Genomic DNA, 24,968 nt, shown 5'->3' on the forward strand with positions numbered 1-24,968 from the left:
TCTAGGACCAAACTGTTTTAATTATTTTAACCTCATAATCTGTTTTATTTATTTATTTTAATTAATTATTTTAATTAATTTTTGGCTGCATTGGGTCTTCATTGCTGCACGCAGGCTTTCTCTAGTTGCAGCGAGCAGGGGCTACTCTTTGTTGCAGTGCACGGGCTTCTCATTGCAGTGGCTTCTCGTTGCAGAGCACGGGCTTTAGGCACACGGGCTTCAGTAGCTGTGGTGTGTGGGCTCTAGAGTGCAGGCTCAGTAGTTGTGGCACATGGGCTTAGTTGCTCTGCGGCATGGGAGATCTTCCCAGACCAGGGATCAAACCCGTGTCCCCTGCACTGGCAGGTGGCTTCTTAACCACTGTGCCACCAGGGAAGTCCCTGTTTGGGTAGAGAATTCTTAATTGACAATATTTTTCTTTCAGCCTTTTGAATATGTGATCCCAATACCTTCTGGCCTCCGTAGTTTCTATTAGAAATCAAATAATCTTATTGAAGATCCCTTGTATGTGAGGAGTTAGGGCCTTCAGTAGTTGTGGCACGTGGACTCAGTAGTTGTGGCTTGTGGACTCTAGAGCGCAGGCTCAGTAGTTGTGGCACATGGGCTTAGTTGCTCTGTGGCATGTGGGGTCTTCCCGGACCAGAGCTCGAACCCGTGTCCCTGCATTGGCAGGCAGATTCTTAACCACTGTGCCACCAGGGAAGTCCCCTCATAATCTGTTTTAATATCTAGTAGAGCTTACAGAAATTTCTTATTGTTGCTAATAGTTAGTGGATTCTTTTGGACATGCTACATATACTACCATGTAATACACACACAAATGATCATTTGGTCTCCTTTTTAATAATTATAAACCTCTTATTTATTTCCTAATTATTCTCCTTATTCAAAAAATGTCTTAAATATTCTGATGTCTTTTCCTAAATGGTCTATATTATCACTATCAAATTTCACACACACACGAAATATGTCAGCTTTTAATTGGGATTCTATACGTTTGCTAAGTTTATTCCTAAGTATTTTATTCTTTTGTTGCCATTGTTAATGTAATCTTTTTTCTCATTAGATGGTCTTTGTATTTAAGAAAATATTTATTTTTGTATATTATTCATTTAAAAGACTCCTTAAATTTCTTATTGTTTCTAATCGTTTGTCAATTGTTCCTCTTGGACTTTCTGCGTATATAATCATATTGTCTGCAAAGAATTATCATTTTATGATTTACATCTCCAGATTCTTTCTCTTACTAAAGTGCACTGACTAATATTTTCATAACAGTGTGAAATAATAGTGCTGATAGCACTGGGCAGCTTTATCTCACCCCTAACTTTAGTGCTAATGCTTCTGGTGTTACTCTCAAGAACTCTTGTTGGAGTTATGTTTTCATGCTATCAAGGTGGTGTTCATTGGTAATCCTTTTCTTACTAAGAGTTTAAAAAATTAGGATTGGGTTTTGTTAAATTACTTTTCAGAAACATTATATGATTGTGTGTTTCTTCTCCTTTGACCTATTAATAGTGAATTTATATCGTACTATTTGGGGGATGAACTCCCACTTTGTTCTGGTTCATTATTCTTTTAATGCACAACTGAATTCTATTTGCTAATATTCTATTTAAGATTTTTTTAAGATTTATTTTATTTAATTAATTTATTTTTGGCTGTATCGGGTCTTAGTTGCGGCACATGGGGTCTTTTGTTGTGGCGCGCAGGCTTCTTTCTTGTTGTGGTGTGCAGATTTTCTCTCACTAGTTGTGGCGTGTGGGCTCCAGGGTGCGTGGGCTCTAGTTTGCGGCATGTGGGCTGTAGTTGAGGTGCACAAGCTCAGTAGTTGTGGCGTGCAGGCCTGGTTGCCCTGCGGCATGTGGGATCCCAGTTCCCTCACCAGGGATCAAACCTGCATCCCCTGCATTGGAAGGTGATTCTTTACCACTGGACCACCAGGGAAGCCCCCTATTTAAGATTTTTGTACCAGTATTGTATAAATGGGACTGGTCTATACTTGGATTTTATTATACTAACTTTACCAGGCTTTGGTATCAGCATTATGTGATATCTATAGAAGAATTTACAGGCTTCCTTCTTTATGTGCTGAGAAGGTTTGAATCCACCTCCAATTCTAAATCCTTTCCCAAACCAGTGCCAACCTCAGGGCCCTAAGTGCCCTCGTGACTTTTCTGCTCCTGTCCCCAGTGCTTACCCAGAGTAGCCCTTCCGTGCCCTTTCCAGGCTATTCCTCCAAAGAGGCCCACTCTCCCAGGGGCAGCTTCGTTCTGGGAAATTGGTATCTTTCAGCTGTGTCATCCCTGGGCAGACAGATCAACCTGGTGAACAGTTATTCCCATTATCTCTTCTCTCTTAGCTACCATCTGCTCTTTTCAGTCTTCCAGCATTTTCTTTAAAACCAGCTAAAGTTACTTAGTTTCAGTCCAAAGATGTAATTTTTCTTGGCTAGTTTGAATATGGTTGCATCAACTGTGTTTTAAGAATTTTGGCTTTGGATTTTTCGTTTTGTTTAAAATTGTACAATGGAGGTGATTAGGGCAAGATGTTCGCTTTCTACTCTTAAAAAACAAAGTATGCTCTTTATTGTGGTCCTATCGCTTAAGAAAAAAAAAAAAGAAAAGACCCAACTCTGAATTTGGCAGGCTTCCTGTCCTCTCTGAGGCAGGAAAGCCAAGCCAAGGTTGAAGAAAGAAATGATTAAGGATTTTGAGGTTATGAGGGTTTAGAATTACACGGCCAGGCTGCGCGCTCCCGAGAACGTATTCAGCTTATTTTCATAGGCCGTTAGTCCACGTCAGCAAGAGCCAAACCAATGGATTCAGATTCTCGGTTTGAGAAAATGTCTTTTTCTTTTTCTTCTCTTTCTCTCTTTCTGTTTTTCCCTGCTCTTTTTTCTTTTTTCCTCTTTTTTCTTCTCTTCCTCCTTCCTTCTGTCTCTTCTCTCTTCTTTCTTCATTTCTCTAAAGCCCCAGGAAATTAACTGCAAGGACTTATGCCTTCAATCCTAAAATGGAAAATGAGAAACCCTCAAATGTCAGGAAATTCCAAAGATAAGCTTCCTACAGCAGCATTAACTTGGTTATGTATATTTTATGGCATACGTTTAAAAACTTTGGCAGGAATGCCTTAAGGCTGACATTTAACAAGAAAAGTGATTATTTTTTAAGTGTAAGCAGCGTCCTGAATTCACATGGGTCTGTGTGTCCAAAACGTTTTCATTCAAATTCAGATTGTTTTATTTTAGTTTAATATGATCACATGACAGAGCTTTTAGATCTTTATGAAACCAAATAACTATGTTGACCAAAATTTCAACTTTTCAACTGATTATTTTGGCATCACAGAGATTCAGCCTTTCCTTGGGGCTTTAGTGTAAGACTTTCAGAACTTTCTGAGGACATGAAACCTCAGTCATTATATGGCTGCCAAATCATACGGTATTGTTATTGATTCCATAATTTCCATCTACTCTAGGACTGATAGGGATCCCCACAGAAGTCTGGCTGGGCAGCAGCCCTCAGCTATCATGGGTTTAGTCGTTAAAGTTAACGTACCAGCCACACTGTGGTCTGTCTCTGTCAGTATCTGTCTCAGTCACCATGTCATCCATGAGGCAACTCTAACTACCATGTCTAAAAACTGAATGTTTAAAATTTTCAAAGGGGCAAATTGTTTGATTAATTTGAGATTTAGAGCAAAGGTAACTTTGAAAGCAGCTGAGAAGCTTGACTTTGTAAATTCATTTATTTCGATAGTAGTTTGCATTGGAAGACAAAGAGATGAGAGTAGAGAGGGTGGTTGTCATTCTACATTACAATAGTGATTGTCATGTCATTTCTCATGAGAAGGTGGAAATGGTTGGATTTTAGGTACAATGGTGGCTAAGGATAGTTTTTCTTCTGACATTTCTATTTTTGCATCCAGGATAGAGATAAGTGGAAACCCAACATGCATAGTCATAGCCCTCGACAGAGGAGATACCCAGTAGCAGAGTGAGAGCTAAGAGCTGACATAAACATTCATTTAGACCCCTACTCTGATCACCTGGTGGCGAGACAGGCTGGGACCTGGGACTCTTTGCTGCAGTGCTCAATGCTTGCACCTGGACAAACATCTCCTTGAGCAGCAAAATACAAAGAAACTATAAGGGACTAAAAATAACTGTGTGCATGTGCAGTTGGGACAAATTCTGGACAAAAGATACAAAGAGGCCAAAAATACCCAACTGCCACTTTTGAAGAGCGGGAGGGAGAAAAAGTAGGGTACTGTGCATGTCCGCTGCATACAACACCACCTAAGGGGTGGGAAACCCACCTAAACCATCCCTCTGGCCTGACCCCTGGACACACCCTTACCCTCACCCCATTTAAAGAACCAGCTCGCAGCCCCTTGAGCAAATGAGCAAGCAAGGGAACCTGTTGTTTGTTCTCACTCCCTACTGCTGCAGCAGGGGCCCCAATAAAGTCTTGCCTGAATCTCTTTTCTGGCCTCTGATCAATTTCTATTGATTAAGGAGGCCAAGAACCCTGATCAGTAACAGTGGTATGAATGCCCTTCCCAAGGAGAAGAGCTGCCCCTGATCACCGGGGATGGAGGAAAGAAGAGAGTCTGTGGCAGCTGGAGGTGGATGAGGGACTCAGAGCAAGGCATCCCTGGTTTCTAGATCATCTGAATGGTGTTTTAGGTGGGTGCTGGGTCTCAGGCTGTCCAGGCAAATTTAAATACAGCTGAAAATAATTCTGGGGGAAATATGTTCAAACAATTGACTAAAAATTAGCTCTCAGAATACAGATAAAATACATCTTTACCCCAAAATAGGAATAAATTATAAGCAGTAAAGATGGCCATTAAAACCAGCTTTTAAAATATTCACTCACTTACTCAACCAACATTTTACTATACCTATGTAGTATCATGCTATCGCAATGAATAAGATAGACTCAGACCCTGCCCTCATGAAACTTACGTACTAGTAATAGTCAGAACTATACAACTGGTTATGTAACTAAGCACTCTCGGGGCAGTGAGGAAGCCTGTGGTGCTGTGGGAATGTTCAGCAGGGGTAGCTAGCCTGTCATGGAAACCTGGCCAGCTCAGAGAGGAAGTGACACTCATACAAGGCCTGAGGTTCCCAGGCAAGGGGGTGGGCTGGGAAATGGGTGTGTGTGTGTGTGTGTGTGCGCGCGCGCGCGCAGTTTGAGTGGACAAACAAGCAGAGGCCCTGGGGCAAGAAAGAATTTAGCACACTGGAGGACTGAAAGGCAGGGGGTGGGCCAGAGGGGTAGGAAGAGTGTGAGCTGAGGCCCAGAAGCCCTCTGGAGTCAGCTCTGGAAGAGCCTTGGAGCCCAGGCGAGGGTGTTGGCCTGTTACCGAAGAGGAGTGGGAAGCATCTGGAAGTGTCTAAGAAGGGGAGAGACACAATCCGATTTGTGTTCCTAAGAGGTTTCCCCACCCCACAGCTGCGGGGAGACTGGAAGGGGCACCAGTGGACAGGGTGGGTAGTTGGGGTGGGTGGGAGGGAGATCAAGGAGGTTTTGGGGTTACCCTGTGGTATAACTGCAGTGGGGGTTGAGAGAAGTGGGTGGATCCCAGGGATACTTTGCAGGTAGAACTCGTTAGTTGGTTAGATGTGGGCAGTGATGGAGAGGGAAGGTTGCACAGGACTTCCAGGGTTAAGGCGTAAACACGTGGATGGATGGTGATGGCCTTTGCCGAGATGGCAGCACTGGAGAGGGAGCTGGTCCTCGTGAGGGAGTGGGGAATGGTGGTATGAGTTCAACTTCGGATTTGTTCATTTTGAGCTTCTCTTGCATCATCTAAACGGAGATGTGGGATGAGCTCTTACGTTAGTACTTCGTTTGCAAAAATATGGAAAAGTCACAAATAACATTCAAAATGCGGGCTTCCCTGGTGGCGCAGTGGTTGAGAGTCCGCCTGCCGATGCAGGGGACACGGGTTCGTGCCCCGGTCCGGGAAGATCCCACATGCCGCGGAGCGGCTGGGCCCATGAGCCATGGCCGTTGAGCCTGCACGTCCGGAGCCTGTGCTCCACAACGGGAGAGGCCACAACAGTGAGAGGCCCGCGTGCTGCGAACAAAAACAAAAACAAAAACAAAAACATTCAAAATGCTACTTGAAATTACACTATTTTGCTGGGGGACACCACACAGCTTGCCGGATCTTAGTTCCCCAACCAGGGATCCAACCTGTGCCCCCTACGGTGGAAGCGCAGAGTCCCAGTCACTGGACCTCGAGGAAATACATTCCCAGGGACTTCTTACCGTGCATCACCAGCTGTGAGCTCAATTCCACCCTTTAAGAGGTGCTTATTAAACATGCAGCTGGATGTGGAACAAACGTGGAAATGTTTAAACGAGAGAGAAGCCAATTTGGATGTGGTTATCATTAGCCTTTCAAAATTTCCTTTCAAAGTTAATGTGTAAATAACGGTGTTAAAACCTTTTTTTCAAGTAAATAATATTTTCATGGAAAAGACTTAGCTAAATGATTGGATGATTAGTTTAATCTTATGTCTCCTCTTTGGGACCCTAATCACCGACTTGAACCTCAGAACCAAAGGACTGCAGTCCTTGGAGGCATTTATGCAGATTATAGAAATAGTGCTGAGGAGGAACCAACCACTTAATAAAGCTAATGCTTGCAAACATGTCACCAACACAGGACAATGAGAAATCAAACTTCGTGATTGGAATTTTGTTTTCCCACTGCCTCTAGAAGCTGGGCATGTAAGGATTTCTGGTTTCTTCTTGATCTTGGATGGACAGTAGCTTCATGTTGATTTAAAGTTTGTCTTTCAGGCTTCCTGTATAAGAATTAACCAGCTAAAACCCAACATTTTAATACAGAAATGGAACTACTATTTAAGAAATCCTGTGATGAATTCTTTTGCAAATTAAATAAGAGTTTTGCACTGTGAATAACCATCCTCTAATCAGCTTTTTTTTTTTTATTAATGGAAGTTTGTAACATTTTAAAAGTGGGCTTTTCTAATACTGTTTAGATTGGTGATACCTTTTATGTGTTGGTAATCAAATGCAAAATATGGCTGATATCTTGTTTTAGCATCTTGTTCTCAGAAATATGGAAGGATCATAAAAAAAATTCAGACTATAGCTTGAAATCACAGGGTATCTGACAGCAGCCATTTGGATTACAGGCGAATCCCATCCTAACAAACCCCAACAGATGATCCAGATTCTTGATTGTGCCACATATGCTCTAAATAAGGGAGCCATCCGCTGGGACTTGGAGAGCCTTTAGCATACAAACATCTCTATTGTTAGGGCATTTATTATTACTATTTTTTTAACATCTTTATTGGGGTATAATTGCTTTACAGTGGTGTGTTAGTTTCTGCTTTATAACAAAGTGAATCAGTTACACATATACATATGTTCCCATATCTCTTCCCTCTTGCGTCTCCCAGGTCATTTATTATTAAAACATTTGAACTATTCAGATATTATTTCATAAATATTTTATAATAATTTTATTATTTTAAAATTTGACCTATAAAAATATTGCTTCACTGGTACCTCAAATGATATTTTTAAAAATAAATAATGGAGCTTCCCCAGTGGCGCAGTGATTGAGAATCCGCCTGCCAATGCAGGGGACACGGGTTTGATCCCTGGCCCGGGAAGATCCCACATGCCACGGAGGAACTAAGCTCGTGTGCCACAACTACTGAGCCTGTGCTCTAGAGCCCGTGAGCCACAACTACTGAGCCTGCGTGCCACAACTACTGAAGCCCACGTGCCTAGAGCCCGTGCTCCACAATGAGGGAAAACACTGCAATGAGAAGCCCGTGCACCACACGAAGAGTAGCCGCCACTCGCCACAACTAGAGAAAGCCCGCATGCAGCAACGAAGACCCAACACAGCCAAAAATAAATAAATAAAAATTAAAAAAATAAAAATAAATAATGATAGGGCTTCCCTGCTGGCGCAGTGGTTAAGAATCGCCTGCCAATGCAGGGGACACGGGTTCGAGCCCCGGCCCAGGAAGATCCCACATGCTGCAGAGCAACTAAGCCCATGCGCCACAACTACTGAGCCTGTGCTCTAGAGCCCACGAGCCACAACTACTGAGCCCGCGAGCCACAACTACTGAAGCCTGCGCACCTAGAGGCCGTGCTCCGCAACAACAGAAGCCACTGCAATGAGAAGCCTGCGCACCGCAATGAAGAGTAGCCCCTGCTTGCCGCAACTAGAGAAAGCCCGCGCGCGGCAACAAAGTCCCAACGCAGCCATAAATAAATAAATAAAATTTAAAAAATAAATAGCGATACAGCTTTCCTCTTGGCACAGTGGTTAAGAATCTGCCTGCCAATGCAGTGGACACGCTTTCGATCCCTGGTCTGGGAAGATCCCACATGCGGTGGAGCAGCTGAGCCTGTGCACCACAGCTACTGAGACTGCTCTCTATAGCCCACGAGCCACAACTACTGAAGCCCGCGTTCCTAGAGCCCGTGCTCCACAACAAGAGAAGCCACCACAATGAGAAGCCCATGTACTGCAGCGAGGAGTAGCCCCCACTCACCACAACTAGAGAAAGCATGCGCTCAGCAATGAAGACCCAGCGCAGCCAAAAATAAATAAATAAATTTATAATAAATAAATAACGATAGAGCTCTCTCCGTGGCAAAGCAAGGCACAGCTGCAGCCCCTTTCTGCAATCAAAGAAAAGGCCCACCTTAGCCAACGTCATGCTGGAATCCCAGGCAGTCAAGGCTTTAGCTGTAGGCAGTGGCCACCACCCTCTCCCTCTGCTGCTGGGAGTGGACTTCCTGCTATTGTGGCAGAAACTGCTCAGCTCCCAGTGAAGTGACTCCCCACCTGTCCTCTCTTTTCCCTGTGAGGGTTCATAGCATCTCTTCATCGTATAGTTTAGTTACATTATGGGAAATAGAGGGCTTGCCTGGGCAATGCTCAGTAATGTGTAATGTGGTTTTATAGAGGAAATTAGTTTGGGAATTCCCTGGCGGTCCAGTGGTTAGGACTCCGTGCTCTCACTGCCGAGGGCCCCTGGTTCAGTCCCTGATTGGGGAACTAAGATCCCACAAGCCACACAGCCAAATAAAAAACAAAAAAATAGTTCAAGTTCCTAACAGTAAACTTTGGAAACTCGACCTGATTTAATCTGGGGACTGTGACTGCAGCTTTCCTCCTGCCTTGCCTTACTTGTGTGCTCTGCATAATGCCTGTCTTTTTTTTTTTTTTTTTAATTTATGTATTTTTGGCTGTGTTGGGTCTTCCTTGCTGAGCATGGGCTTTCTCTAGTTGCAATGCGTGGGCTTCTCATTGCGGTGGCTTCTCTTGTTGTGGAGCACGGGCTCTAGGCACACGGGCTTCAGTAGTTGTGGCTCGCAAGCTCAGTAGTTGTGGCTCGTGGGTTCTAGAGCGCAGGCTCAGTAGTTGTGGAGCACGGGCTTAGTTGCTCCGCAGCGTGTGGGATCTTCCCCGCCCAAGGCTTGAACCTGTGTCCCCTGCATTGGCAGGCAGATTCTTAACCACTGTGCCACCAGGGAAGTCCAGTGCCTGTCTTTTTAAGAGCACCAATCTCCAACCAGATTTCCTGGGTTCTCCCAAAGTGACTTTGAGCAATTTACCTTATGTCTCTATACCTGTTTTCTCATGCATAACATGTGTATAATAATAGTAATCTTTCACAAGGTTGTTGTAAAGTTTGAATGTGCTGATCCAAGACAAGCACTTGGTCAGTACACAGTAAGTACTGACTGAATGATTCTGTGGTCTCTGAACAGTTTGCACTTTCCCTACCACGGAGCGTACATGCTGAGGACTAGCTAACGTAACTTGGTTTGCTCAGCAGGGGAAACCCAGGAGTTCTGGGCCACACCTCCAGCCCCAATCAGCTGCCTGGCTGATGCCAGCCTGGGCTAATGGAAACTGGACTAGGAAATGTTCAGAGTGGGGTCACAGCACAACCCATTCCCATCTTAGAGAAAACGGCTCAGACCTGCTTTCCCCCAGGTCCCATCTGCGAGAGCTCTGAAGCTCAGTCCTTCCTCTCCCCGCTGGACACCTCAAGGGGAGAAAGAAGGGGCTCATGGATTAGTATCCCTTTTTTGGGGCACAAACTTCTTTTCATAAGTCAGAACCCTGGGGCACTGGTGACGGTTTCAGCCTTGTGACCTGACTTAAGGCCATAGAGCTCCAGCCTAAAAGCCCATCTTTGTGCTCCTGTCCTAAGTGCCGCGTTCAAGTTCATAAAGGAATGAGGGTGGGGTGGAGATAAGGGGTGATGAATTCAGTTGTGTAGATATTAAAGTATAGAACCCAATGAATTCCCCGGTTGTCCAGTGGTTAGGACTCGGCACTTTCATTGCTGTGGGCCCAGGTTCAATCCCGGGTTGGGGAACTAAGATCCCGCAAGCTGTGCAGTGCAGCCAAAAAAAAAAAAAAGTATGAAGCCTGAAGAGGAGAAGCTTTGGGGAATACCTATAGCCCAGAAAGAGGAAGAGGGAGAGAGCTGCCAGTGCAAGCCCAGGAAGAGCGGTCTGACAAGGCAAGTAGAGTTAGGGCAGCTCTGCACCCGCCTCCTCAAACCATCAGGGGGGCCAGTTTGCAGGTGTTTCCAACCCTTTGCCAAAAGATACTTCTGTAAAATATAATAAAAAAAAGAATTACCAGAGGAATGTAATGAAAAAAGACGTCAGTATACAAACCTCAGTTTTTTTGTGTCTTTTTTTTAAGTTCATTCTGTCAAATTGTTTGAAAAGTTCCTAAACGCTTTCTCTCAGTTTCTGTACTTATCTTGTCAAGGACCGGAAACAGTTGGCACCCCAGCTCTGGCCCACAGATTGCACTTTGAGCACTGCTACCTTATACTGTAGAAACCAAGTGGTGTCACGTAGTGAAAGGACCGAGAAAGTTGTTAGGTTCTACCAGAAACTCACTAGTGACCTTTAGGAGGAATTTCAGGAAGGGATGCACACGGACAGGTTGAGAGGGTAAGGGAAAGAAAAACGAGTGAACTGTGGTAAACTAAGAGAATAATCTCTGCTCCTCCTCCCCTCCCCTTAGTTAAAAATGTTGGCAAGGGCTTCCTTGGTGGCGTAGTGGTTGGGAGTCCACCTGCCGTTGCAGGGGGCACGGGTTCGTGCCCTGGTCCGGGAAGATCCCACATGCCGCGGAGCGGCTAGGCCCGTGAGCCATGGCCGCTGAGCCTGCGCGTCCGGAGCCTGTGCTCTGCAACGGGAGAGGCCACGGCAGTGAGAGGCCCACGTACCGCAAAAAAAAAAAAAAAAAAAATTTTTTTGGCAAGGAAGGTGAGAATAGCAGAACCACAAAGGTCATTGCTCCAAATGAAAGCTTTTTAAGATAGAGGAAACCTGTGCATGTTAAAGAAGGAGAGAAAGAAGCTAGTGGAGAGGGAAAGATTTCAAATGCAAGAAATCCCCAAAGCTTGGAAAGCAGGCAGATGGCCTCTGCTTGGTTCTGCTGTCTCATTGCCTGGCACTCTCCGCCCTGTTCCCTGCAGCCCAGCCATGCTGTCCGTCTGTCTGCCGTTTCCTGAAATGCACCGAGCTCTCTCTGTAGACTCAGGACTTTCCCACATGCTTTTCCCTCTTTTTGGAATGCTCTTCCCCCGACTAAGTTCTTTTTATCCTTCAAGGCTCAGCTTCAATGAGTGACTTTCTCATAGAGGCCTCCCTTGATGCATCCCATAACCTACACTGAGCCTTCCTCGACATCCTCGCAACCTGTGCTTTTCCATCACTGAACTTAACCCAGTTTATAATTCTGTTTATCTGTGTGTGAGCTGGTTGAACATTGTCTTCCTCCCTAGAATGTAAGCTCTTTGAGGCATGGACTCTGGCTGTTTTAGTCCTCATTTTTCAAACCCTGAGCACAGTGCCTCCCACACAGTATATGTTCATATAAAGCCCTGGCTGCATAAATAACTAATAGCACCATGACAGATAATAATAGCTGACATTTGTTGAGGGCTTATTAGGTGCCAAGGACTTTACAAACGTCCTCTGTTCTATGGACAGTCCTATGAGATAATTACTATTTTTACAAATCAGGACACTGAGTTTGAGCTCAGGTAGTTTATCCAAGTTGAAAAGACTTGTGAATGAGGGATTCGGGATCTGTGTCCAGATTTGTTTAATCCTAGAGCCACCAGAGGGGCACTTTCTCCCAGGGCTGGAAGTGTGGGTGAGGAAACAAGGACGCTCTGCATTTCGCAGCAGTTAGCTGCAGTGTGCCATCTGGCATGCGCAGAACACTGTACTAGACACATGTGAACACAGTGAGAGAGAAGAGCGGTGATTCCTGAGCCAGAGGAGGGTTGTGAGCATCTGGGCCCTGTACCAGAAGGAGTGAGGGGCCAGGACCAAGTCAGCTCAGGGATGTGCCCTGTTTAACGTGGGTGGACTGCATGTTCACCTAAATTCCATTCACAGAAGGCCCAGGTGTGTTCAGCAGAAATTCCTGATAAATCTGCTTGGGGCCAGAAGAAGGTGAGCCTCGGGAGCCTGAGTGGGCAGGACTGTTCTGCTCCAACAGGGAGAAGTTGTGGGTTACTTTGGAGAAGGATAGAGAGAGAAGAAAAAGGGGGGAGGTGGAGTGAACCTGTGAGATGGGTGATGTTTTGTATGTTTCATTATATGACCCACCTCATGATCTCCCAAGTGTTCCATAGAGTTACAAAAGATCATAGAAACTCAAGGTGACTGGCCGTGTGTGTGTGTGTGTGTGTGTGTGTGTGTGTGTGTGTGTGTGTGTGAGTGAGCTGGAGAAGGGGCTAGATTTCACAGTAGAGTCAATACCAGCAGAACAGGGACAGCCCGTGTGGATGTAAGATGGGGGGGAGGGTGGCGGTGAGCCAGGCCCCAGACAGAGCCCCGGGCACATTTGCACAGATCTCAGGGTGGGGTGGGGTGCCTCAACTGGCCCTTGGGTTTCTGATAACCACTTGGGTGAGAGAAGGGGGAGGTGCTCAGGCTTCTTGTCTGCTCTGAATTGGCCATTACTACTCCTTTGTGTTTATTAATGTGTGCTCTGTAAACACTAGAACATTTGAAAAATCCAGAAAAGTAAAAGTGAAGAGAAGACACCAGCCGTCCCTCAGTCCTGAGATAGCAGCTCTATGTTTCACTTCTCTTCTTTTTATCTTCTATGTACATGTTTGCTTACAAAGTTGGAATTGTATTTTATATGTATACTTTACTATCTTTAGCTGGCATAATAGCATAAACATTCTCACAAGTAAAAACCACATCTCATATTTAAGGATTTTCACACTTTTTATAAAGAACAGAGTTGATTTCAGTATTGGAAATTTTTGCAAGAAAAAAAAACATTTTGGCATGTATTCTCTGAACCAGCCTAATTTGATTTCTCGGTTTTTTTTCTTCCCACCTTGTACAACCCAGAAAGTCCTATGAGTTTGAAGACTTACTGCAGTCTTCCTCTGAGAACAGCAGGGTGGACTGGTACGCACAGACTAAGCTGGGGCTCACACGCACTTTATCGGAGGAGAACGTCTATGAGGACATTCTAGGTAAGAGGCCAAAATGTTTGAGTGAGTCTGTCTATGAGAAGGAAGAGGGAGGAAATGGGGCTGGCTGCTTGAAATACACACACACACACACACACAGTCACACTCAAAGACAAACATGTACTCAAATGAATGAGAGATCAGGTAGGTGGGTGGAAGAGTGACCCATGGTGAAATACATGAGAGAAAAATGGGCTGGAGTGGGGAGGAAGGGCTGGCGATGAACGGCCAAGGAGGCAGCGTGATACAGCGGGAAGCACATGAGACCTGGAGCCTCAATATCCATGACTGAATCTTGGCTCTGCTACTTGTTAGCTGTGTGACATTAAGCTGGTGACTTAACATCTCTGAACTTCAATTCTCTCATCTCTGTACTAGGGAGGGTGACAGCTACTTTACAGGGTTGTTTGAGGGCTGAAGAAAATGGTGTGTAAAATACCTGGTTTATAACAGACTCTCAGTGAATTGTAGGGATTACTGAATGAAAGAAAACCAAAGACCACCGTACTCTTTCCAAAACTGTAGGAATGTGGCAGTAACGGCATCACAATTCAGACTGAAATGAATGTCTTCTATTTAAAAAGTAACTTTGGCCTTGCTCTAAAGAATTCTGTGATTCCAAAATGGGGCTCAGATTCACAGAGCTTTTGTGCATTTAGGTTTGGTGAGTTAAATAATCTCCAGGGAGGATCACAGTTTCAGCAAGGTGTAAACCCAGACCGTGTCTGCATATGTTGAGGGCGGCAGTGGGCGAGAAATGAGCTGAGGAAGAAACCCTTCTGTGTCCCTATGCAAGGGGCAGAGCAGGCATATATACATGTACTTACATGCATGCAGTCATCAACACTAGAAGAAACTCCATGGTAGGAGGAAACATGAGACTTAAGGAAGGGCGTACACTAAGCCGAGCTATTTGAGTTGCTGTGTCCAAGCTGCCAGAGATGGGTTCCTGCCAAAGCAGTAGGCTTCCCAAATCCAAAGTGGGTATGAGATCTAGACTTCTCTTAGCAGTGTGTACCTGACAGAGAAGCTTTCAGTTACAAGGAACAGAAAACCCAGCTGAAACAACAAAGGGAGTTTGTTGGCTCATGTGACCAGAACTGGCTTTTTCTTCCTCATTTCTTATCTCTCATGTTAGCTCCATTCTCAGCAGGTTTCGCACGATCCCCATGATGGCTGCCGTTGGCTCCCCAGAATCTGTGCCTTGCAGCGAGAAAGGAAAGCCTGTGTCCTGCAAGTCCCAGCAAACATCCTGAGGTTCACTCTGATGAGACTGATTTAGGTCCCTTGTTCACCTTCAGAGCCCAGGAATGCCATGCAGCAATTGGCTTGGGCTTGGAATATGAGCCCTTCCCAGAGCTGGTCACTGAGGCAGGGATTCGGGATACTCAGATTGGCTTAAACCCTGAAACTGGGAGTGGAGTTAATCTCACATTTCTAAGAATGGGGAGTCAGGGAGTTATCCCAGTGAAAACCAAGGTCTGTTACCAAGAGGAAGGTTAAATGGATAGCAAGACAACAGACATCCCCACAAGGAGAGACCTGATAAGGTGTTGGGTCGTGATCTGATAAGGAGAACTTCCTTAGTGTTCCCAGTTTCTAATCCGTTGCCTTTGACTGCAGATCCACCAATGAAGGAAAATCCTTATGAGGACGTTGAGTTACATGGTCGATGCCTCGGGAAGAAGTGTGTCTTGAATTTTCCAGGTTCTCCCACCTCTTCCATCCCTGACACACCCACCAAGGTATGAGCCCCCAAAGGAGCAGTGGGGGAGAGGGGTCCCCAGCACCACGGCCTTGAGCAGGCTGGAGTTCTGGGTTACACTGGAATGCCAGGCCACCCTCACTGCCAGGCTCCTGGATTTACACATCGGCAGCCTGCCTCCTCTTCCTGCCTCTAGTTCTCTTGGAACCCCTCTGCTCAACAAGGCTTTCTAAAGTGTCATTTTAGCTTCTAGGTCAGAATTCTCCCCAGCTGAGTAAATAAGATAGTACATCCATGTTATACAGCTATAAAGAAGAATGTCCTGACATAAAACAAACTCATATATGTTTGTGAATGTACAAGAATATCTCTGTAAGGGTCCCTAAGAATGAGTAAGTGGGTACCTCTGTGGAGTCGTCTGAGTGTCTGAGTATCTGGAGGTCAGGAAAGAAGACTGACATTTTCACAGAATATCTTTTTGAACCTTTTGCAGTTTTGTACTATGTGCATACAGATAATATTACTATATTCACATACATGATAACATCAACACATTGCCTACAGAACTGAGTTCATATTCTTTTTTTTTTTTTTTTGCGTATGTAGTTTTATTTATAATGGTCCCAACTGGAAACAACCCCAATATCCTTCAGTGTGTGAACAGTTACATATAGTATAGTGCATTCATATGATGGAATACTGTTCATCAATAAAAAGGAATAAGCTATTGATGTATACAGCAACCTGGATAAATCTCCAGAGAATGATGGCAAGTGAAAAAAGCCACTCCCATAGAGTTACATGATTCCATTTATATAATATTTTTGAAAGGACAAAATTGTAGGAACAGAGAACAGATTAGTATGAATTCATATTCTTTAGCATAGCATTAAACTTCCTTCATAATTGATCCCTGGTTACCATTTCCCGCAGTTTCTATGTACAAAATCTTCTCTCCAGCCAAAGCCTACTAACTGCCCCTCTGATATTGTAGCCCCAGGATCAGCAAACTTTTTCTCTAAAGAACCAGAGATCTGGTTATATATGATGATATATGATCTCTGTTGTAACTACTCAGTGCTGCCATCGCGGTGCAGAGCAGCCGCAGACTATATGCAAACCAGTAAGTGAAGCTGTGTTTTATTTATGGACACTGAAGTTAGATTTTATATAATTTTCATGTGTCATAAAATATATATATATATATTTTTTAGCCATTTAAAAGTGAAAATATTCTTGGTTCATGGCCTGTACAAAAACAGGTGGCGGGCCAGATGTGGCCCATAGGCCGTAACTTGCCCACCCCTGTGCTAGGTCATTTCTACCTCTGCCCTTGGCTCTTGCCTGGACCTCTCCCTTCCCATCCTTTAAGGCCCAGTTCAATCATGCCTCCTTCAGGAAGGTTCCAGGTCATCCCAGTCCCTGGGACTTATTCCCCCTGTACTTGCCTGCAACACTCCGTGGGCTAAGCATTCATTTCACATCAAACTGTATATACTGTCTTATGATATCTCTTACTTTGATGGTTTGAATTCTGATTTAGGTCACGTAAAATATCTTTAAAACATCTCCCCAACTAGATTGTAAATTCTTCAAGGTCAAGAAGTATATATTTGTTTTCTTTGTGTCTTCCATAAGTAGTTGTTATACAATGGTTTAGTTGTTGAAGAAATTAAATCAAGGAAGACCAAATCCAGGCTGCAAGTGTCCGTTTAAATCCCATTGAAAGGATCTGTTTCCAGCCTAAGAAAAGAAGCCATCTTCCTCTCTGGGCTCCACTCGAGGTCAGGATTTGCTGGCTGGCGGGGTGTATACACATGAGACATGATAGTCACAAAGGGAATCTTCTTCAAGAGGGTGGAAGGTAGAACCTTTCATGAAGGGTGGATCTTACCCACCCAAGTCAATTGCTGCAATACTTGCCAAAACCAATTAACTGCTGCTTTCTCCTCCTATGGAAAAGAGTGTCATCATGAATAATCCATGACAACCAATAATTAGCAAATAGTTTCTACTTGCCTTTGAAATGTGTTGTTTATATTTTCATTGGAATGTGGATGTCTTCAACATTTAGGGAATCCTTCATTTCCCACAGTGGATAAGTCTGGCTTAGAAGAAGAAGGCTGTCTGTAGACTTTTCGATGATGTCCATTCTGACCGGCATGAGGTGATACCTCATTGTAGTTTTGATTTGCATTTTTCTAATAATTAGTGATGTTGAGCATCTTTTCATGTGCCGCTTGGCCATCTGTAGGTCTTCTTTGGTGAAATGTCTACAAACAACAAATGCTGAAGAGGGTATGGAGAAAAGGGAACCCTCCTATACACTGTTGGTGGGAATGTAAATTGTTAACAACCATTGTGGAAAACAGTACGGTGGTTCCTTAAAAAACTAAAAATAGAGCTATCATATGATCCAGCAACCCCACTCCTGGGAATATACCTGGAGAAAACCATAATTTGAAAAGATGCATGCACCCCACTATGCATGGCAGCACTGTTTACAATAGCCAGAACATGGAAGCAACCTAAATGTCCATCGACAGAAGAATGGATAAAGAAGATGTGGCACATATATACAATGGAATATTACTCAGCCATAAAAAAGAACAAAATAATGCCATTTGCAGCAACATGGATGCACCTAGAGATTGTCGTACTGAGGGAAATAAGTCAGACAGAGAAAGACAAATATCATATGATATCACTTTTATGTGGAATCTAAAAAAAATGGAACAAATGAACTTATTTACAAAACAAATAGAGTCACAGATGTAGAAAATAATTTTATGGTTACCAGGGGGAAAGGTGGGGGGGTAGGGATAAATTGGGAGGTTAGGATTGACATATACACACTAGTATATATAAAATAGATAACTAATAAGGACCTACTGTATATAGCACAGGGAATTCTACTCAGTACTTTGTAATGACCTATACGGGAAAAGAATCTAAAAAAGAGTGGATATGTGTATATGTATAACTGATTCACTTTGCTGTACAGCAGAAACTTAACACAACAGTGTAAATCAACTATACTCCAATAAAAATTTAAAAAAAGAAAAAGAAGGCTATCATACCCAGTCTGCCCCCTTCGTGTCTTACTCAGTTCTACCCCACTTCATGCAGGGAGTGAACTGCATGGCCTCTTAGGAACAATGGAAAACATCTGTCCAAAGCAGCTCTGCCTGCAGAACTGGGTGCTTCTCCCTCTTACCAGAAAATAAAGGCTTAGCAGCCCTTTTCTTCCCCTTCCTGCCAGGCTAGAGAAAACCTAGGTCCCCTGTCCCCAAAACAGTAAAGCACAGTAGGTAATCATGTCAATGAGAACTTGAAGTCCAGAGGCAGCTATCCTGCAGAAAGAGAATCCAGTTGCCCAATGCACATGTCTGATTGCCACAGATACTTGCAGGCATTTTGGGCCTTTGCAAGTCATTAGCAAGACTCTGTGTCATGCTCAGTTCTCTGCCTTCCTACATCTGGGTGTCTGGTTTGTGTCCCCGTTCTGGGGGACAGCTGCAGACTTCTCCACCTCCTCCATTTAGCTCATCAATATTCATGGAGCATCTGCCACATCTGGGCTGCATCTGGGACTGAGAACTTACTGAAGCAGTCTTTCCGTGACAACCTCCTCTACCAGCCACAGAAAAGTCCTAAAACATATTTGAGGATTTTTATTTAATTAGATTGTGCCTAGTCCCAGTAGAGAAGTAAGGGTCAACTGGACAGATTTTCCTCAACAAGGAGAGACGTGCAGCTGGGGGCAGATGCTGACACTTACAAACACACAATGCAAGCTCCTGAGAAGGGGCCGTTTTCTTTTCTTGCTATGTGTCACCCACCATTCCCAAACGTAGAATAGCACAGTGAATATGGTAGGAACTGTTTTTTGTAATAAAGGAAATCTAGGCTAATATGAGATACTCTTTCTTATGTATTGACACCTAAGTGGGAAAAGTCACTAACTGGCATTCTCTGGTTGCCTGGGTAGCTTACCCACACCATCTGCCACCAACAAATCATCTGTTACTTAAGCTGCGGCTACGTAGAGACCGTATCTGGTCAGGTGTGCAGGTTCTGGAGCCTGACTGCCTCCATTCAAAACTTACCTAGACCACTTGCTAGTTCTGTGACTTTGGGCAAATAATCTTATCTCTATACATCTGTATGTCATTGGTAAAAATACGGAATGATAATTGTACACTCCTCTTAGGGGGTCTTATGAAGATTAATCAAATTAATTATTGTAAACCACTTAGATTAGTGCTTGCAACATAACTACTATTTATGTGTGTTTGCTAAATAGATAGAATTATGCTTTTCAGGGACTTCCCTGGTGGTCCAGTGGCTAAGAGTCTGCACTCCGAATGCAGGGGGTACGGGTTCGATCCCTGGTCAGGGAACTAGATCCCACATACTGCAACTAAGAGCCCATATACTACAACTGAGACCCGGAGCGGCCAAATGAATAAGTAAATAAGTTTAAAAATTTTTTTTAATTTAAAGAAAAAGAATTATGCTTTTCAATATGTGTGTTTTTTTTTTAATTTGGTTGCGCCAGGTCTTAGTTGCAACACGTGGGCTCCTTAGTTGTGGCTCCTGGGCTCCTTAGTTACAGCTTGCCAGCTCCTTAGTTGCGGCATGTGAACTCTTAGTTGCAGCATGCATGTGGGATCTAGTTTCCTGACCAGGGATCAAACCCAGGCCCCCTGCATTGGGAGTGTGGACTCTTATCCACTGAACCACCAGGGAAGTCCCTCAATATGTGTTCTTTATAAAATAACCTCATTTTCTAAAAGCAGAACATTCTCATTATAAAATTCTTTTTAAATACCAAAATGTGTAATCTTAAAAAAACTCATCTGTAATTGGGAATTTTTATTTTTTCTTTGTACTCACCTATATTTTTTTCTATAATAGATTGTTATTATGTGTGTGTGTGTGTGTTTTTAAAGTATTTTTATAAATTGCATGTAATCCCAACACCCAGAGAAAACCACTGTTAACACTTTGGTTTACTTCCTTCCAGACCATGTCACACTGTGTGTGTGTGTGTGTGTGTGTGTGTGTGTGTGTGTGTGTGTGTGTGTGTGTGTACATGAAAAAAAGATTTGGGATGATGTTGTATATACATTTTTGCTGCTCTTTTACATTTATCATGAGTGTTTCCCCATGTCATTAACTTTATTTTTAAAAACAACTTGTATTGCCTGCATGGTATGCCATCATTTAATGTAACGCCATTACTTTACATTAGCGTAATGTCCCAATTGTTGGAATGTGTGTGTATGCTTTCCTGTGTATCTCTATGTATGTATAGTTAAGGGAGCTTCTATGTATTCATGTGAATATGTGTACCTGTGGGCATATGTGAACAAATGTGTACGTGTGTGTGAATGGCATCTGACTACTTCCTGGGGGAGGCCTCTGTAGAAGAGAGTAGGAGTCAGGTTGAGATAGATAAAAGAGGAGATGGGATATTTTATATCAAGGACCCTTTCAGTCTCCTGCGGTCAGTCTCCTGAGGCAGTAGGACAGGGACATTCGAGGAGTGGAAGGAGTTAAGCCATTAGCCACCATTCACAGACAAGAAGGGTGAATGAACTCTGGCTGAGTCCAGGTCAGCTCCCTCTTCGAGGCACAAGGCACGTAGCTTCCTTGTCGCCCCCTCCTCCCAGTGTATGCTCCCTGGCTAGGGCCCATCATACTGTCTCCTGAAATAAGAGGTTTCAACAGAGGGTTCTTGTCTGCTTTTCCCTTTTGGACACTACAGATCTTTGGTTGAGTCCATTGCAAATCAAATATTTCTAAGGTTAGGGAGACTCTGCTGCAGCAGAGCTAGGCTCCTCCATAGAGATTACTCCATAGAGACACCATAGGATGGGTGTGTTATCATCAGGGCTTGTCGGTCTGAGGTGCTCTGATCAAAAGCTGGGATCTTCTCTGGACCATAGTCTGACACAATCATTCCTAGGGTCCTGTAGTGACTTTCCTTTTATACTATAGTTCAAGTTTGGCAAACTGCTGATGGTTGCCTGATTTTGTAAAGAAAGTTTTATTGGAACACAACCAAGCTCATTTGTTTACATATTGTCTATGGCTGTTTTTGCACTACAGTGGCAGCGTTGAGTAGTTGTGACAGAGACAGTATAGGCCACAAAGCCTAATATATTTACTGTCTGGCCTTTTAGAAAAAACTTGCTGATTCCTGCTGGCTTCATATCCTCACTTTCAAAGGCCTTCTACAGGCAATTCTGTCTTCATTGTTGACCATCTTTCCATCTGTTTCACTGCACTGGCTGTAAACCCCGAAGATACTCTTGGTTTTATTTGCTCTTGACTCTATTCCTGTTCTCAGATTGTGCTTGTTATACATGATAATGCTCTCCCCGACAGCCCACTAAGCCTTTTTATCAGTTAAGAAGCTAATGAGAAAAAAAAAAAAAAAAGAAGCTAATGAGGGCTTCCCTGGTGGCGCAGTGGTCGAGAATCCGCCTGCCAATGCAGGGGACACGGGTTTGGGCCCTGGTCCAGGAAGATCCCACATGCCACGGAGCAACTAAGCCCATGCACCACAACTACTGAGCCTGTGCTCTAGAGGCCATATGCCACAACTACTGAACCCACGTGCCACAACTACCGAAGCCTGTGCACCTAGAGCCCGTGCTCCGCAACAAGAGAAGCCACCGCAATGAGAAGCCCGCGCACCACAACGAAGAGTAGCCCCCCCTCGCCGCAACTAGAGAAAGCTCGTGTGTAGCAGCGAAGATCCAATGCAGCCAAAAATAAATAAAATAAATAAATATTAAAAAAAAAAAAGAAGAAGCTAATGAAATTCCACCCCCTCATGAAAACTCCCTGGACATTTGGTGGCTTCCTTTGGGTGCTCTGGGACACACCAGGCCCCCTCTCCAGCAGCATGACCCCTGGAAGATGCAACCCCTACACAGCCTCCACCAGGTCTCTTCACACCCTTTAGAAAGTCATGTGCCGTGTTTTCCTTCCTTTCCGTTTTCTTTATTCTCAGCCCTTTTCATAGGTCAAAACTTCTTTGAACAAACTCTATCGCAATCTAAATCTCTAATAAAAACAGATACCTGCTTTTTGCCAACAATTTGGTATGAGATTCCAATGCAGTGAAAGAACTGGGGCCATTTCCTTGGATTTCATTGCAGATGGAGTTTGGTCTTGAAGAAGGCTTGTCATTATTCCTTCTTCTGTGCTGCTTTAATTATTAAGAAGCCCATAGAGAGCAAGTCAGGCCAGCCTCTTCTACTCAGGGCTTGTGATTGCTCCCTATAGACCCATGATGACACAGGAGGAGGCCACCTGGGAAGGCTGGGAGTCTTTATTCCTGGAAATCTTTAAAAAGGTTCTGGAGGGCTTCCCTGGTGGTGCAGTGGTTGAGAGTCCACCTGCCGATGCAGGGGACACGGGTTCGTGCCCCGGTCCGGGAGGATCCCACATGCCGCGGAGTGGCTGGGCCCGTGAGCCATGGCTGCTGAGGCTGCACGTCCGGAGCCTGTGCTCCACAATGGGAGAGGGCACAACAGTGAGAGGCCCGCATACTGCAAAAAAAAAAAAAAAAAAAAAAAAAGGTTCTGGAGTTATTGATACATACTGTTTGGAACTAAGTAAGAATGGAGAAACCAAAGGAACAAAATAAAACTATGAGAGTTTAAGATATGATAAATGTGGTCTTATAAATTGATAGAGAAAGAAAGGCTTATGTATTAAATGGAATAGGGATAAGTTAGCTTGAAGGAAAAAATCAGTTTAGACTAACATACAATAAAATAAATTACAAATGGACTAATGAATAAAATATATTCAAAATAAACTAAGAACATCCAAAAGAAAATGGAATTAAATATATATTAAACCTTTAAGAAGGTATTGTTTTTCTAGGGAAAGAAAGAAGAGAGTAAATTTATCACAAAGGAAAAGATGATCAGATTTTCATACATAGAAATGCTATGTGGGGAATTCTCTGGCAGTCTAGTGGGTAGGACTCCAACCTTTCAGTGCTGTGGGCCTGGGTTTGATCGCTGGTCGCAGAACTAAGATCCTGCAAGCAGTGAGGCCAAAAAAAAAAAAAAAAAAAAACTATGTGAAAAATTCCACATAACCAAAATAAAAATACAAACAAATCACACGGGAAAAACACACTTGCAGCAAAACTGACAAATAGTTCATATCTGTTCTATATAGGGAGCTCATCCAAAATAATAATAAAAACACGAGGATCCCAAAGAATAAACAGGAAAAGAACATAAACAATATAATAAAAATGCAGTTAGAACATTAAAGTATGAAAAAATGTCAATGTCTTAAAGAAAAACTTACACTGAATGCCTATTGTGTATCAGGTACTCTGCTAGATACCTTTATCTCATCTAATTCATTAGGTAATTTTTAAAAAGAGACGTTGCAGCTATAATTATGGTATCATAAAACATGCATCTGGAAGTACCTTTAGAGACCATGTGGTCAAAGTTGTTTAAAATCTTTATTAATTTTCCTTATTTTGCTGAGTAGTTATTACATTCATATCATTCAAAGTTTTAGTATGAAAAGTATCAATGAAAAGTCTTTATCTCACCCTTATCTCTCTTCCCAGAGCAACCACTGTTAGTTTTTTGTGTATCCTTCCAGAACTGTCCTATGCCTATACCAGCAGAATAGCTCCCCAACACACACACACCAGCATACTATACCAGCTATTCTACGCCTTACCTTTTATGCTTAACAATGTATAAATGAGAGAACCTTCCATACCAGTCCATTAAGTTTTTTTATACCTGCATTGTATTCTACTTTATGGATGTACCATAATTTGACCAGCTTCCATCGATGCCTGTAGGTTGTTTCCAGTATTTTGTGTTTACAAACCATGGCACAGTGTACGGTATACTTTGCATAATATGACTTTCCTTGTACAATATAACTTTGCATAAGTATGAGCATATCAGGACAAATTCCTACAGGTGGAATTACTGGGTCAAAGCATATATGTATTTGTACTTTTGTTGACACTGCTAGATTGCCCTCCGTAGAGGTGTACCAATTTCCATTCCCACCAACAGTGTATGAAAGTGTGAAAGTGATTTTATTCCCTCACTTTCATCAATACAGTGAGTTATCAAATTTTTTAATCTTTGCTAATCTTTGAAAAATGTTTCTTCAGTACATGAAAAGATGCTCAACATCACTAATTCTTAGAGAAATGCAAATCAAAACTAGAATGAGGTATCACCTCACATCAGTCAGAATGTCCATCATCAAAAAACTACAAACAGACACTTCCCTGGTGGCGCAGTGGTTAGGAATCCGCCTGCCAATGCCGGGGACACGGGTTCGATCCCTGGTTCGGGAAGATCCCACATGCCGCGGATCAACTAAGCCCATGCACCACAACTACTGAGCCTGCGCCCTAGAGCTTGTGAGCCACAACTATTGAGCACACGCGCCACAACTACTGAAGCCCACACGCCTAGAGCCCATGCTCCGCAACAAGAGAAGCCACCACAACGCGAAGCCCGCGCACTGCAACGAAGAGTAGCCCTCACTCTCCGCAACAAGAGAAAGCCCGTGCACAGCAACGATGACCCAATACAGCCATAAATAAATAAATTTTTTAAAATCTACAAACAGTAAATGCTGGAGAGGTATGGAGAAAAGGGAACCCTCCTACACTGTTTG

At 43.5% G+C, this 24,968-nt stretch overlaps 1 protein-coding gene across 3 annotated transcripts in view; it reads left to right on the top strand.

Annotated features, from left to right (window-relative positions):
* Window positions 1–24,968, top strand: part of DENND2A (DENN domain containing 2A) — a 103,823-nt gene that overhangs the window by 33,407 nt on the left and 45,448 nt on the right. For all 3 annotated transcript variants that reach the window (XM_049715070.1, XM_004272135.4, XM_049715071.1), the window contains 2 exons: window positions 13,437–13,564; window positions 15,185–15,306. In XM_049715070.1, coding sequence (XP_049571027.1) covers window positions 13,437–13,564; window positions 15,185–15,306 — 250 coding nt within the window. The remainder of the gene's footprint in view (window positions 1–13,436; window positions 13,565–15,184; window positions 15,307–24,968) is intronic.

Source organism: Orcinus orca, chromosome 9, assembly GCF_937001465.1.
Source record: "Orcinus orca chromosome 9, mOrcOrc1.1, whole genome shotgun sequence".
NCBI classification, from domain to species: domain Eukaryota; kingdom Metazoa; phylum Chordata; class Mammalia; order Artiodactyla; family Delphinidae; genus Orcinus; species Orcinus orca.